The 16,906-nt window shown below is 38.2% G+C and overlaps 1 protein-coding gene across 3 annotated transcripts in view; it reads right to left on the bottom strand.

Annotated features, from left to right (window-relative positions):
• LOC145775195 (N-alpha-acetyltransferase 25, NatB auxiliary subunit-like) overlaps positions 1-16,906 on the bottom strand; it is a 24,919-nt gene extending 8,013 nt beyond the window's left edge. Inside the window, exons 1-15 of one of the 3 annotated variants that reach the window (XM_082586435.1) lie at positions 16,773-16,906; positions 15,122-15,207; positions 14,155-14,293; positions 13,157-13,275; positions 12,440-12,514; positions 12,225-12,330; positions 6,087-6,167; positions 4,895-5,006; positions 4,661-4,765; positions 4,021-4,128; positions 2,568-2,728; positions 1,724-1,854; positions 1,391-1,533; positions 480-571; positions 13-102 (exon numbers count right to left, since the gene is read on the bottom strand). In XM_082586435.1, the coding sequence (XP_082442561.1) occupies positions 13-102; positions 480-571; positions 1,391-1,533; positions 1,724-1,854; positions 2,568-2,728; positions 4,021-4,128; positions 4,661-4,765; positions 4,895-5,006; positions 6,087-6,167; positions 12,225-12,330; positions 12,440-12,514; positions 13,157-13,275; positions 14,155-14,293; positions 15,122-15,207; positions 16,773-16,824 (1,600 nt within the window). In that variant the 5' untranslated portion in view covers positions 16,825-16,906. The remainder of the gene's footprint in view (positions 1-12; positions 103-479; positions 572-1,390; positions 1,534-1,723; positions 1,855-2,567; positions 2,729-4,020; positions 4,129-4,660; positions 4,766-4,894; positions 5,007-6,086; positions 6,168-12,224; positions 12,331-12,439; positions 12,515-13,156; positions 13,276-14,154; positions 14,294-15,121; positions 15,208-16,772) is intronic. The other 2 variants (XM_082586436.1, XM_082586437.1) reach the window with 2 other exon arrangements.

Below are 16,906 nucleotides of genomic sequence, written 5' to 3'. Positions count from 1 at the left end.
CCGCTGTCTTACCTGTGTCCAGATATATATCCAATAACAAGCGGACAGCAAACAGACAATAAGAATCCACAACACATCCATCTGTTGAAGGTCTATCGCTGCCTGGAATAGACAGGTTCTAAGTACGATGTTTCACGCGTAGATTGTTGCTATGGTACATAAATTGTTAAACAATTAACAAACGATGCTGTAATCTATTCAAGATGGTTCATTGCACGTTAACTACACTGATGAGAGCGGGAGGCCGAATCCTGAAACGGGGGGCCTGTTTGAGTTGTGACTAGTAAAAACGGAAGGCGTAAATTGCTAAAAAGTTTCGACCTTGAAGATAGGTAAAACAACGCTGGATAGGTGTTGTCAGCCAGAAGTGAATTTCATCCATAGTGCAATTAGAGCAATGTCTATTAAAACCACAGACTATGGTGAACTGGAAATGAAAAAAAAGTATTACTTATAAGTCTTATAAGAAGGCCACTCACTGAAGCGGACACCATTTTTGTGCCTTTGTATATAATCCGTTGCTAGTGTTAGTTTTTCTTCGTTCCAAAGAGATTCGTGCTTTCCTAAAAACCTGAATATAGAAAATAATTTTTCATATCTTCTAGCCAGTTATATCAAGCACAGCATGATTTGGAGAAGCCGAGATTCGTACGAATGGGAAGAGACAGTTATTTCTACACAATGCAAATAATCGAACTTCTCAGCCACTGTGAAACTGTCAACAATCAGCATTGTACCCAAGTGTTCGTACATTTAGGACAAAATTGATAGTTTATGATTATAACCTTACGCTGACACACTCATCTAGCAGACGCAACATCCACAGACGTTAAATCAATGTTAAAACGACTAATTTTGCGAGCTGGGCAGCACTTATTGCTATACGCAGCTGGCAAAATAGGCCCTTTTAGATTTATAGCAGACGTTGAATGAATGTAAAAAAAAAAATGCCAACCTTGTTAACTTGGAGCTCTTGCAGCTAATATATGAGCTGTAACCTAGACAGCAAAATCAGTCATATTTATATTGATTCAACCTCTGCATAGGAAATGAGCAACAAATTTTGCTGTATGGAAAGTAAGCAAACATTGCTTTAGAAAAGGAGTGGCTTCACTGCTTAAAAAAGATGAAAAATTAATCTGCCAAAGCGAGTCACAACACCCTGCAGCCATGGACTTCTAAATAGTAGCACCTGGACTGGACACGCAGTGGCCAACATGTGGCCAAACAGTTGGTACAACAGTTGGCCAACAGTGGGCCAACAGGGTTAGTTACTTGGCTGTTGGCCCACTGTTGGCCAACCGTTGTACCAACTGTTTGGCCTCATGTTGGTCACTGCGTGTCCAGTCCAGGTGCTACTATTTAGAAGTCCATGCTGCAGCCTACCTACCTGGTCGCTTCAATTGTGAAAATGTGTCTTTGAATTTCTTTTTCTTTTCTTCGATTGATTTCTCGTTTAAGGGACTCACTACACTCGCCGTTCATGTCGCAGTATGTAAACGATGCTTGCTGATCGTACAGGTCAGCAAGAAACTGGGAACAAAAGGAAATTCTTTACATAAAAGAGATTAACAACCGACATTTTTCATAATTCTACAATTCTAAAAATTCTGCAAACTTTTAACATTGACGTGTATTTCTACACGCTGCACTGCGATAAAATCTCATTTCATCAAATTTATGCAAAAAAATATATTCAAAAATTTAATAGCAGCACATGTACCTTGTCGATATCATTCGGTGCGAGGAGGGAGAAGTACGGGATCAGGTCGGGGAAGCAACATGGCTTTGTGGAAAAGTCCAAGGCGTACTCCAGAAGCAGTTGCCATGGCGATCCTAATCGTTTAATTTTGTCTGGTTATTGACAAAATGTAGAAAGAAAAAATGATGACGTTGTTATGACGGCATGCAAGCAAGGTACACCATGACGGACAACACTCCAGACAACAAAATCCGTCATTTTTACATTGAGTCAACGTCTGCAGACGTTGAATCAATGTAAAAATGGCGGACTTTGCTGTCTGGGATGACAGACAACGTCACTTTAAACGTAGATTATAAAGCTCGAAAACGAGTGCTGGTCACCAAAAAGCAATGTTATCAAGCTATTTAAGAATACGTTAAATACATTGAAAGTATCTAACAAGCTTTAAAATTATATTGTAACTATATACTATGAAACGATGATTAATCAGACACCGCAAGGGAATGGACGAGCAACAAAAAGTAGTTGCAAATTTTTACTCAAAACCAGCAGTGCTGATAGTTTCAACACACTAATGCAATCGTCAATATTATGTCTTATTTTACATTTTAGTTACACCACGTATATAATGAAGCAGTGCAATTTCATTCTCATTGAAATACCTTTCCTAAACTGCAACAAAATTACGCTAAAAATAACTGACAGCTCAGTGACAACAAAAAGAATAATCAATAAAAGAAATTAATCGTATTAGTTATGACAGTTTTTACACCAGTGCACCACAAAACTCGCTTTCAGGAAATTAAGAGGCTACGATGATGCAAAAGTACAATTTCAAAACGTATTAGTTTAGTTAGGCTACCTTGCGATTCGTCGTTTCGTAACTTTAGCCTCTTCAGCATTTCCAATCTGAGCAGGTAGGGACCCCGCCTCTTGTGTTCTACCACATCGTTCTCAGCACTCACAAGACTCAGTATAAACTCAAACGCTCCTTGTAGGGTGTGGTCTGGCCGAATCGTGGAGCTAAATTGAAACAAAGCCACGGGAATGTGATAGATATCGCTTTTCAACAACTTTAAACATTTTCGTCACATTTCACAAATCGTAGTCGTTAGTAAGTTTTACTATATCAAAGAATTTTAATTTCTTGCAAAAACAATTGAGCATAATATAGGTACATGTATTTGACAATACTTGACGATTGACTTATATTTGACGATAAGTCGACAATTTTAAATGCTTACATTTTCTAAACCACTAAAGAAAACATATTCATGTTTTCGTTCATATGGATAAGGAAAAATAACATTGCTACTCAGTGAAGAGAAAAAGTAATACACATACGCAAGTGTGGTTAAAATTGTCAATACGTCTATGATTAAACACTATGACAAGACAGAATTTAACATAAATCGAATAACATCGTAAGTCTATAGGAGAGTCCCGATTCCTCCACCACAACCTACACCAGGCCATTCTAAGTCTCTTAACTGGGATAGATGAGTATTAGCTGTTAGCTATTAGCTCAACGTCTTTGTTTTTGTTTTGTTTTGTTTGTTTATCTTTATCCTGCATTGCGGGAAAGCGGACTTGAGCGCTATGCATCGGTGTACGCCTTCCGACATACACCTGACCCACGCTGCAGCCGACGGCAATGTCTGTTTTCCGGTTGTCTACTTTACTTATTACTTAAATTTGGTACTACCCATTACTCGAAATCGATCACTAGGTAGAGGCAATTATCGTAAAGTTTCTTGCCCAGAGAAACAACAGCAAGTGCGGGTGGCTGGAGTCGAACGTCCCACCTCAGAAACCCTGCCGGCGGCTAAAGTCAAGATACCCCTTTGTACCAGCTGCTGCTGAATTATTACCATTCAGCGGTTATACCATCAGCGCAGCACATTATATGGAAGACACTTGGAATGCAGCATGGTGTGCCACCGACACCAAACTCTATGGTTTTACACTTCATCCGGTGGCACGCCCCCGTGGGATGGACTTGCCCGGCCGATTTGGGTTAAGCTTAAATTAATCCCTACAGGAGCCGGCCGCTTCTATTCCAACATAAGTGGGGTTTGGCTTCCTCATCGGACTGCAAATGCGGGAAGGAGGAACAAACTGCTGACCATGTCATTCTTGAATGTCCCATTTACAAGATACCAAATGGAATGCATAGTATAGCAGCACTGGACAATGACATTTAAACAATTCTGTCTCATACGAAAGAAGTTGTTCAAAATAGGGTACGCTGATCATTCCAAGGGCGTTGCATAAAGACTCTACAAGAAAGCTTTAAAAACTTAGCCGACGGTCACCTCGGGGCAAAACTACTTGTGCTTTGTAATGTCGGTGTGCTACTATTCGAAGAAATCCCAATTCGGAGGCAGCCTTTTTCGAAGATTTCTAAAATCTCACAGCGGCATCTGTTTATTCAAAGGAATTAGCTGATAATAAAGGTTAATTAAATAAAGTCTCATCAAGAAAAATAAAGCAGTTGTCAAACGGCGTTTCGTGATTAACAATAGTGGTTTAATCAAATGAAGTCTCAGCAAAAATGTCTCGACTAAAGTTGCTAGATATCGTTGTAGCTTATAGGCTACCCGCAAGATATCAGCTAATTTAAATCTACCTCACCGAAAAAATAACTTTCTCGTTTGCATGGGTATTAGAAGATAAACACAAAAACCGCCTACCCAAATGATCCCTACAAATTCTCTAGATAAACAGAAGCCGTCGTTGCATTTAAGAAATCACCGAATCGGTTTTCTCCAAAAAAGGTTGTCTTCGAATCGGGATTTCACCGATTAAACTGGCCATTTCGACGTAATATTCTATTGGCCACCCTTTAGCTTCACACAATTGTTAGTTATTTGCGATGCTCATCTCGCAGACCTTTCCGTAGCGATCGCATCTGAGGTTCCACGCATGTCTATTTAAAATAGTTCTAAAATCAACCTGTCTTCTGCATCCACTGTTCGATCTTCAGAAGGTTTCCAGTTACTGTCGAGGAGATGAAAGAATGAATCCAAGTATCCGAGCGCGTAGTTCCACACATCCGGACTGCAAAACACAAACCGACGAATGTCGTCACTTTGCATCGTTTCAATGTCGCCACACGTTGTAAGAATTTAAAAATGTTAACGTTGCTGAAATGTTGGAGTTTAAAAACGAGATAACAATCTCCCATACTTCTCTTTCAAAAGACGTTTGTATTCCACGTTAACCTCATCCCATAGGTTTGCCTTTTCCTTCACCTTCAGCGTAGCCGAGTCCAATCCTTTCAGTTCTGCCGTTAGCTTTTCTGCAAAAATCAAAATCGTGCAATGTACCGAAAGCTACGCGTGTAACGAGCAATACAAAAACAATGCCACGACGACAATTTCTCACAATTTGACCTGTGCGCTCTGAAAGTTAAACACGAGCAATGCCGATCACACTTTTGCGGCTTAGTTTGTGTCACAACATGTCCTCAGCATTAGCACGTTCTCAACTTAGCAAAGCAATCAATGCTACCTAGTATGTTGATATAACGGTGGTGGCATATGTTGCCACTGAACAACACTCCCAGACAGCAAAATCCGTCATTTTTACATTGATTCAACGCCTGTAGACGTTGAATCAATGTAAAAATGACGGCTTTTGCTGTATGGAAAAAACACAAGTAATGTGAAAATTCAGCATTTCTATTTTACAAAGTTCACATGTCGTTTGTCAGCTACCAAACCTCATCCTTTTAAAACTATGACAGTACCATGCGATCAATAAGAACGAATGATTGTAGAAATATCATTCAAATATAGAACTAAAGACAAAATTGAAACAAATCTTTTTGCGGATTGAAATTTCTCTGGATCAATATCAGTTAAAATTTTCTTGATTATTATTTTTGTTTTTGGCTAGCAAGTACTGCATAGCTTACGTCAGGGGTCGGGCACCTATGGCTCTCGAGCCATATATGGCTCTTTTGAAGACGGCATCTGGCTCGCAAAAAAAACAATCTTCTAAAGTGCAAACCGCAAAAGTTTTATCTTAACTTTTCATTACAATTTAGAGCTGAAAATGCGCTCAAAATGCACCAAATTAATTGTAATTGTTCATTTTTTTGGTGGGGGAACCCTCCAACCCCCCGCTGTTTTGCTCCTCTTGCAAAGACACGTTCCCACTTTCAAAACTTCACCAGTGCCACCACGTGTTAATTGTATTAAGTGTTAAGGCATTGCAGTATAACCTATGGCTCTCACGGAAATGTATTTCCAAAAATGTAGCTTTAATGGCTCTCTTACTCAAAAAGGTTCCCGACCACTGGTCTACGTAGACATGCGTCATGCAGTCCCACGTTGCGCAAAGTACACGAGAATACGAGAGTGCACAGGCGACTTACTGCCAAGTGGTCCGTTCAAAACTTCCAAAGCCTTTTCGTGTTTGCCAATAAGATCAAGAATCAGAAGATACAACCGAACTTCTGTAAATTAACAGTGCATAAAATGTAGTTTAATCATTCACACAGACCATTTCAGGCCTCTAAGCTTCTTTATTTTTCCGGCGACCAAGCATGTCCTACCAGAGCTTTATCCTGGCGGCCAAATTTTGGCGCTCGGCAGCCAAAATAAAAAATCCATAAAAATTTGTGTTTTTAAAAATGCGTTTATTAATATCGTGTTTTTGCGTTCAATTGGGTAAGAACAAGGCCCTGAAATATATTTACAGTTTGTTTAAATCAGGGGTGACGAACCTTTTTGCAGTCGCGGGCCACTTTGTCAAAACTTTTTAATTGTAACCTACTATGAAATCTTTTAGAAGCGACTCAAGATATTATTCATGAAAAGTAACAAACGGCAGATGAAAGTAATAAAACCCACACAGTTAAAATTATCTTATTTTTATTTTTTTACTGCTGTATGTTTCGATTCTGCATAAGCCTTAAGCAGAATCGAAACATACAACAGTAAAAAATCAAAAAAATCAACTTGAGCAAAAAGGATAGAGCAACAGTACTTGCACTGATAATGAAGACAATTTAATTTTCGAAGCGTTTGCTTTCATATGAGTATGATTTCTTCTTTTTTTGGCTCTATCCTTTTTGCTCAAGTTGACTAAATGTTTCTACCATTTGTTGTAGATTACAACTAACCATTCGTATTTTGCCTCGTGCCTAATCATTTCTATTGCTTCTCCTTGCGGTACTATGACGTAGGTAATTGCCCGTTTAAACAATCAAATACCTGCCACGACATTTTACTTGTGTTCAGTGTTCTAGAAGCGTAGCTTGCTTCATACAGCAGATTGTTTAGTAGTGAAGACATTTCAGTTGCATGTAATCTTTAGTTTGTAAGCTGTAGTGTATAATCTCTTTATTTAAGTTAATACCTGCTACCTTATTATGTTGATGTTAACCGCTATGTTTATGTTCAGCTATATCGTGTGTTTTGTTTATTAAACCTTAATTTGAGGATTTGTGATGAATGAGTATGGATTCATAACAATTTAATAAACAGACACAGAATGGATCTTAAAGACTTAAGACCAAAACTGTTTACTGCCGATCCTCACAGTAGCGAAGCCAGGAAGCTTTGGTCGCACTGGTATAGGTCATTTACCTATTATATTCAGAAGTACGAAGGTATTTCGGATGCAGATAAACTCGGTCTTCTTGTCAATCATCTTGATAGTGCAGCTTATGAGGTCATTTCAGAAGCTGGCACATATGAAGCTGCAATTACTCAACTTCAAAGTGCATATGACAAAGCTCCTCATCGAATTTATGCGCGTTATTTGCTTAAATCTTGCAAGCAAGAGGTCAACCAGACACTTGATGAATATTATCAAAAGCTCAAGCGCTTGAGTACTGACTGCAATTTCGAAGCTGTGTCCGCCGTTCAGCACAGAGAGGAATCTATTCTCGATGCCTTTATCGGCGGATTGACATCACAAGAAATTAAGCAACGTTTATTGGAAGAACCAAACCTTGTTTTACAAGCTGCTTTCGAGAAAGCTCGGTCGTTGGAAGATGCTCAAAAAAACGCTGGACGAATAGTTGCAGAACCCTCAGCACTGCATTCGCATCAAGTTGCTGTTATATCCGAACCTAAAGATGATCTTGAAAGAAAGCAAGATACTGTTGCAGCTACCGTTTCAGTAAGATGTCCATATTGTGGAAATAAACGGCATTCTCGACAATTTTGCCCAGCTAAGGAAGTTGAGTGCTATCGTTGTGCTAAGAAAGGACATTTCTCCAAAATGTGTCGATCACCTAAACCTTCTATGAATAAAAGTCATTGTTCTTCAACCTCTTTGATGCACATAACCCCTCAAAAGACTTCAAAACCTATTGATACGAAAGTTATCATTCCTGTCACGATTAACGGTATTTCGGCCAATGCTTTAATGGACACAGGATCGTCGTTATCGCACATAAGCAAGTTGTTTAGTCAACAATTGCAACTAAACCTTAAAGAGACTGATCAGCGGATTGGTTTAGCAGTAAAAGGATGCAGCTCTAAAGGTGTAGGCATATGTAAAGTTGACGTGAACCTTGGTGGTCAACTATACCAAAAAGTGGATGTAATGGTGCTGGAAAATTTGCTAACTGATGTCATACTCGGTCAAGACTTTATGGAACAGCATAAAAGAGTCAGCATTTACTTCGGAGGTTCGAAGCCCACGTTACACCTCGGATTGTTGCAAGCTGTAAAGACGTCAACTCCTGTCAATCTATTCCAGCATCTAACGGAGGATTTCCATCCAGTGGCTACCAAAGAACGGCGTTATTCAATGCAAGATAAAGAGTTCATAGGATCAGAAGTAAAACGACTGCTGAAGGAAGGACTCATCGAGCCAAGTAATTCTCCATGGCGTGCGCAGCCTCTTGTGGTTACCCAAGATAACCATAAAAAGCGAATGGTCATTGACTATAGCCAGACTATAAATAAATTCACTAGAATTGATGCTTATCCGCTGCCACGGATGCAGGACGTGGTGCAAAATGTTGCAAAGTTTAATGTGTATTCGACAATCGATATGACAAGTGCATACCATCAAGTAGAACTACCCAAATGCGACAGGATATTTACTGCGTTTCAAGCTGACGGTTCACTTTGGCAGTGGAAAAGAATACCATTTGGGCTGACAAATGCAGTGCCATGTTTCCAGCGAATTGTGGACGATATTATCAAGTCTAATGATTGCAAAGGTACGTTCGCTTATCTTGATGATATTACAATCGGTGGTAAAACGCAGCAAGAACATGATGAAAATTTGTCGAAGTTTTTGCAAGTAGCTAAAGAGTGTAATTTGACATTTAATGAGTCGAAATGTGAATATTCGACTGACTGCATACAGTTGTTAGGTTATCAAATTTCTAAAGGTTGTTTAAAACCAGATCCTGACCGAGTGAAAACTCTTTTAGAGCTCCCTTCTCCAACAAATAACAAAGAGCAGCAGCGTGTTATCGGACTTTTCGCATATTATGCCAAATGGGTGTCTCATTATTCTGACAAAATTAAACCGTTAATAGAAAACAGCGACTTTCCTTTAAATGGTGATAGTTTAAAAGCGTTTGAAGAGCTTAAATCAGAATTGGCCACTGTGACACTTGGAGTAATCGATGAAGAAGCCATGTTTGTAGTCGAAACTGATGCTTCAGATGTTGCCTTGTCAGCAACCTTAAATCAACGAGATAGACCAGTTGCATTTTTTTCCCGATCGTTGACAAAAACCGAAAAGCATCACTCTTCGATAGAAAAAGAGGCCGCTGCTATTGTTGAAGCAGTGCGGAAATGGAGCCATTTGCTGGCCGCGCGGCGTTTCAAACTTGTAACTGATCAGCGATCAATCGCGTTTATGTATGATTGCAAAAGTCATAGTAAGTTGAAAAACAGTAAAATTTTGAGATGGCGTGTTGAACTTTCACAATATCAGTATGACATAGTTTATCGACCAGGAAAACTTAACGTGGCACCTGATACCTTATCAAGAGCGTATTGTGCAAGTTTGTCTAGCAATTATTTGTACGAGATTCATGCGAGTCTTTGCCACCCTGGGGTAACAAGAATGCACCATTATATCAAAACAAAGAATCTACCTTATTCGCTCGGCGAGATACGTAAAATGATCTCAGATTGTAATGTTTGTGCTGAAATTAAACCTCGTTTCCACAAGCCGATTCAAACTCCGCTAATAAAAGCTACTCAAGCTATGGAACGCCTAAATATTGATTTCAAAGGCCCATTGCCTTCAGCCACAAGAAACAAATATATATTAACTGTAATCGACGAGTATTCGAGGTTTCCATTTGCGTTTCCTTGTGCAAATATGAATGCCGGAACTGTTATTTCATGTTTATCGCAATTGTTTTCTTTGTTCGGCCTTTGCTCATATATTCATTCTGACAGAGGGCCTGCATTTATGTCAAACGAATTTATATCATTTGCGCACAGCAAAGGAATAGCTCTCAGCAAAACTTCAATATACAACCCTCGATGTAATGGTCAATGTGAAAAATATAATAATATTATTTGGACCGCAGTGCAACTTGCATTAAGAACACGCAATTTGCCCATTTCAAAATGGGAAAGTGTTTTGCCTGACGTATTACATTCCGTACGTTCACTGCTCTGTACTGCGACCAATGTATCTCCCCACGAACGCTTTATGAAGTTTAGTCGGCGTTCCAAGTTGGGATCATCAAGTCCCACTTGGCTCAGTACTCCTGGTCCTGTTCTATTGAAGCGCCACGTTCGCACGAGCAAATATGAACCTGCTGTAGATGAAGTAGAATTAATTCATGCTACTCCAACGTATGCTTTTGTGAGATTACCGAATGGTCGCCAGACTACTGTATCATTGCGTGATGTTGCTCCTGTGGGAGAAAGAAATGCTTTCGAAAATAGCGCAACTGATTCTGACACTTCTGTTTTCATTAATGATCAATCGTACAATGATGAAACCGTTGCAAGCGATTCACCCGTTGATAAAATGCATCACAGCAACGTGAAAGGTGCTGAACCAAACACCGAAGTTGATCATCATTCTGAAGTCAATGAAGAGCCTAACACAAGAGAAGATCCAATGCTGAGGCGTTCTTCCCGCATAAGGCGCCCTCCTGATCGCTTGATGTATGAATGATACAAATACCCATTTGAACTCGATTTCTTGGCAGGGGAGAATGTTGTAGATTACAACTAACCATTCGTATTTTGCCTCGTGCCTAATCATTTCTATTGCTTCTCCTTGCGGTACTATGACGTAGGTAATTGCCCGTTTAAACAATCAAATACCTGCCACGACATTTTACTTGTGTTCAGTGTTCTAGAAGCGTAGCTTGCTTCATACAGCAGATTGTTTAGTAGTGAAGACATTTCAGTTGCATGTAATCTTTAGTTTGTAAGCTGTAGTGTATAATCTCTTTATTTAAGTTAATACCTGCTACCTTATTATGTTGATGTTAACCGCTATGTTTATGTTCAGCTATATCGTGTGTTTTGTTTATTAAACCTTAATTTGAGGATTTGTGATGAATGAGTATGGATTCATAACACCATTATACTCCGAAGCAACAAATCAGTTAATGAAATTTCTTTTTCAAATAACAAACAAAAGCCCATGCGAATCATCTACAGTTGAAGCTATCTAATGCAGCATTGAAGCATAAAATATTAAAAAATAACATTGAAGCATTGCATTTTTTGCTTAGTGGGATTTTTGGAAAGTTTTTTGCTTGAATAAGCGTTCAATATTAGGTCGAACAGACGATGTGGCAACTCTCAAATGCATACTAAGACTTTCATCTGTCAGCCTCGACCTGTAACGACTTTTTGTAAAGTGCATTTTAGAAAAAAACTGTTCGCATAGGTAAGTGCTGCCGAAAACAGATGACCATTTGAGATTGTCGAATTGTTTTGCGGGCCGCACAAAATTCTTTGACGGGCCGCAGGTTCGTCACCTCTGGTTTAAATGCATTGCTACCCAAGTGGTTGTAGAGCAAGTCTTTGAGGTTTTACAGGTTGACGCTCATACTTTTTACGAAACGTTTACCAGCAATATTTCTCGTCGGCGTGTGAGAGAATTTGCCTTGTTTGTGAAAAAAGGTTGCGAATGCCATTGAAGAGAAAAAGTTTCACATCCAAGGTAGGCCACATTTGGTCGCCGCCTTCCATAAGCCAACATTTCTGATTTCTCCACTCCGTTCCAAGACAACAAAATTTTGTCATTTATACATTGATTCAATGTCTGCAGACGATGTTTAACCTTTTTCTCCACTCGCGTTCTATTTTAAACTTTTTTCTCTGCATGGCCGCTGGGAGCTTAGAAGCCTGCATTTGCAAACTAGACTTTTAATTCAAAGTTTGTTTTTACACAATAATAATAATTAATCAAGCCAGTCACATAACGTTCAAAAAAGAACATTCGTAAATGCCAAGGTAAAGAAATCTCATCACAGTTAGTAGTCCCGTATAAATAGTGTAAAACGTAGGCTTAACAAATCTTACGGTCATTTTAAGGTTAAACAATTTACAAAAACCTGCTTCTGCCTCTATCTTCCCCTTCTCAATGAGCTTTTCAATCATTTTCTCAGCCAGAGGCAGATACATGGTTTTGGCTAACTTTTCATCGCTGGCGTTTTGAGCCTAAATACGAAAATGTTTCATTGAAGGTTGAGAAAAGATAAAATAATGAAAGTTCTACTACCGTACCCTTAGCTTATTTTTATGAGCGGACAATTTTACAGTTTCTCACCTGCAACACAATCGCCATAATTCCCCAAAAAAGGTATGGGTTTTTGGAGTGTTGTTTGTACAAGCTCATGGCCACCTGAAACAGAAACAACCAATCACTAAAACTATGCGAATGTTCAACCAATGAAGATCTATCTGAACGCAAAATATCCCAAATTTTAAAAATTACCCTTTTCCAAAACTACTCTGTTGAAACGACGCGAAAAAGGAAATTTTGATGCGTTGAAGTCATTAACAATGCCAAAATTAATTTATCCCTGGTTCAGACATAATTGAGATGGAGGGCATGAATATTGAATAACTTGACATGCTAATGTCTTTAGTGTGCAGTACCGTATTGAATGGGGCACCACATTTAGATAAAAACTTTGAGTTTCATGGCGTGAAATGTGTTATTAAGAAGGTGTAATTAACTAAACTTGCAATTTTTATGTAGCCGATTAAGTTAACCGACTGATTAACTATTTAAGAATCAGTTTACAAATAATCATCTCAGGATCAGTAATCGGGGATTCTAATCAGCGGATTAGCGTTGATGTACAAAGAAAACGATAGATCCTTCAAATAAGTCGCTAAATCAGCTGCTGTTCTTCATCCGAAAATATTCCACTCTTGTTGCACCCAACCCTTGGCTAAATGAACTGAATTGAATAAGGCAGACTGGTGAATAATAAACTTATTTGTTAAATTTCTTGAAATAACATCACTTCTCACTTACTCTTTGCATTTTTTGAAACTCTTCATGTCTCACATATGACATGAACAGATGCGTGTTGTACTCCTCATTTCCTGGACAGTGCTTCACAGCATTCTCATATATCGAGCATATCAATTCAGCTTTCATACAAAATGACACAATTTAGTGCATGGTAATATGATAAAAATGGCAATTTCAACTCATAGCGATCTATACACACTACAGACTACACAGTTACACACATGCCTTGACAACGTGTGAACTAGAAGTCAGACTGAAGGCCGATGTAATTTCGATTTAAAACTTTAAGCTAAATTTACTTTATATCCCTTTGAAATGATAGTTTTGAGAATCCAAATTGCCAAAGTGTGATCACTGAATCTCAAATCACTGTAAAACTCCTAATTTTAAGTTTAAAAAATGACAAATCTTTCTCTATTACCAGTGTTGCCATACGTTTTTTGGATTTCTAGTTCAAGTGCCAAAATCTAGTTCATTGCTTGTATGGTACGGTAACAAACGCACAGAACCACACAAAATACACACAAAGACTATATATACATATTTATTAACTAATGCTCAAACTATCAACTTGTACTAGCGATTTTGGCAGTTCTAACAGATCGGCCTTCAGTCAAATTTGAAGCTGCGCGCTGTCATGGCCTGTGTATAAAGGCCGCCATGTTACAACTATTACTAATCATACACAATGCAAAAATGGACATAAGTTTTTGACAAAAAATCAGTTTACATTGATATGTTTTCATAAAATAATTCAATTTAGTGACTGATTGTCTTATTTAATATGTCAGTACTGTAAAATTAAGTTTCTGAATGAAATGTTTAATTTTAATTACTGTAAAGGAAAAATACAGACAAAGGAAACATTGTTTTAAATTTTAATTATAAACTATTGAATACAATGAATAATGTCTAACGTTTATATAATGTTTTATTTGGTTTTGAAAGCTGCTATGGTATTACTGAAAGAACAACAACAATTTACTAAAAGTGCCTACTTTTCCCAATTTCTTTATAGTATAAACTAAGCCCTTGCAAGCTATTATCATCGGTCGGTTCCACAGCAACTACATCTTGTGCCAGTGCAAACGCATCATCGACTTTACCCATGCGATGCAGTGCTATGGTTTTCAATACCTGAACATAGAGGACATCAAAGTGACTGCACGCCTGCATACTTTCTAGCAATCAATAAATTTTCAACTGAAAGAAACATTAAAGGAAAAATTACCTTAATTATATACATTAAAGATTTGAAATCATATCAAAGATCAAAATACCGGTTCATCATTTTCAAAGAAAATACACTAGTTACCTAGTATAACAGCATGTACAATAAACTTGAAATTGTTTTGCAATAAAAACTAATTAGGCCATGGATAAATTTTCTTTTTAGAAATATAATAGCCTACTGCAAGGTACATTGCTCCACAATTCATTAAAAAAAGAAAGCAACAATAAAGAAAACTTAGGGTTCAATTGTCAATGTTATCTCATGATCTAGCAATTATTATTCAACGCAAGTTGCAAAATAATCAACTTTTACACTTTCCATTAATTCGATTGTGCAGTACCATTCCCTTAACCAGAATTACAGTTGCATGTTCGATTTGTTTGTGACATAATGTCACTACCAAAACCAAATATCCATAAAAATAACTGTTGCAATCTTATGAATAAATCCAACTAAATGTTCTAACTGAATTGTCAGCTGTATGGCCATGAGCTGAAAGCATCTACACGATGCTCGAACGGACATTAATTCAACACCACTGCAAAGAATGTGGCTGTGTCTCTGCTAGACAATGGCATGCCAAAACAATTGAAGCAGCTGACCATGTGCTACAATGCTACATGTCCCTACGCTTCTTCCACTTGTTTGTTGTGTTGCGTATTCGTTTCACAGTCAGTCTACTTTAAGCCAAAATAAAGTATATATATAAATAAGAAAGGATAAAATCTTACTTTAGCCGCTGTTAAGTCTTTCTGTTTTTTAAGCACTTTATCAGCTTCATGTAAAGCCTTCTTGTTGTTGCCATTATCAAGTTGCTCTGCAAATAAAATGAATTTAAACTTCTGAATGTACTGCATACCAATGGCATACACAAGCGGGGGGAGCAAGTCTTTTAGGCGCAGACAGTTAGGCGCCGGTCAAATAGGCGCGCACATTGTGGCGTCAGGATATTTAGGTGCGGAGCACTGTGGCGCCCGTTCATTTAGGCGCTATTCCAAGCAAAGTCTGCAGATTGTATCAGCTTGGCAGGTAGGGCAATTCTTGCGAGTACGTGTGAGACAACGCTCTACCACATGAATACATCTCTAAATAGGGCATATGAACTCTGGCTACAAGTTGCAAGCATAATGGTGCGACTTTGCTGCTCGTTATTAAACCTAGTCGGGGTTTTGACGGAAAACTAAGTTACTTTTCACTCAAGCCTACCACCTGCTTGAATATAGGCTACAGTATATTTTTTTTACTGACATTTGTTATCTAACGTTTTACTGTGTAGTTGTTATTTAACTAAAAGTGAACTCAGTCATGCTCGAAAACTTGAATAATTTATTGATAAAGCTTTCGCCGACGCAAACCTTGACTAACAACAAATAAATGACGAACACGCGTATTACAAAACAATATATTTTTCTGTTCAATATTGGCTAACGTTTTGTGTGAAAAGCAACTTCACGCACGCAAGCCATGACATATTTTTCTGTTCAATATAGCATTTTGTGTGAATAGCATTGCTGGTTTAAGCAGCTTCACTCACGGAAGCTATGAAATATTTTTCTGTTCACTATAACATTTTGTGTGAAAAACATTGCCGGATAAAGCAGCTTCACTCACTGAAGCCATGCCTAACAACAAATGAATGCACGTGCATTAACAAAACAACATATTTTTCTGTTCAATATGACAGTTTGTGTGAAAAGCATTGTCCTACCTTCCAAGCTGATACAATCTGCAGACTTTACTAGGAATAGCACCTAAATGAACGGGCGCCACAGTGCTTCGCACCTAAATATCCTAACGCCACAGTGTGCGCGCCTATTTGACCGGCGCCTAACTGTCTGCGCCTAAAAGATGTGGACCCCAAGCGGGGACCGTCAAGAAATTTTGATGTTGACTGTAGTGTATACACTGATTACTGATTATATGTAGTCCTAAGCTTTTAGCAAAGTGGATTTTTTTTTTGAAAAAAAAAGTAATGGCCTCCTGTTAAGAAAATCGTGCAGATGCCACTGACTGTGCACATCAACATAAAAACTGGGCCTGGTATGTTGGTTATAAGCTTCCCAGCATATTGCAGTGCAAGAAAAGCGATCTCAGATTTTTTCACCTAGAAATCAACTAGGTTAATAAAAGTTTCCTTTTACTCCAGGTCAACATTTTATTAAACAAGCAAGCAACCACACCACGCATCGAAGAAGATATTTTATGAACAAAAATTTAAAAAAAATTAACGACACTTAAATTATATAATAGCATACTGCATAGGGTATATCTTGCACTTTAAATGAAACTAATGCATACTAACGATACCTGCAAATCTATATTTGTTACATAATAAGGAAGTTAATGATCAACATCTTAGACCTACAAACAAAAACCACTAACCATATATAGGCCTAAGTCTTCTTTCACTCACAGCACTTAAAACCTTTGCCATAGCAGTGTAGCTTTACAATGTGAAAAATTGCACCTATTAACTTATGTGAAGCTGTGGGGTAGGTGACCACACCTCTTTTATC

This window comes from Aplidium turbinatum, chromosome 8 (genome assembly GCF_918807975.1).
Source record: "Aplidium turbinatum chromosome 8, kaAplTurb1.1, whole genome shotgun sequence".
NCBI classification, from domain to species: Eukaryota; Metazoa; Chordata; class Ascidiacea; order Aplousobranchia; family Polyclinidae; genus Aplidium; species Aplidium turbinatum.
The sequence above is the reverse complement of the archived record's forward strand: the minus strand, read 5'-3'. Positions and strand labels throughout refer to the sequence as shown.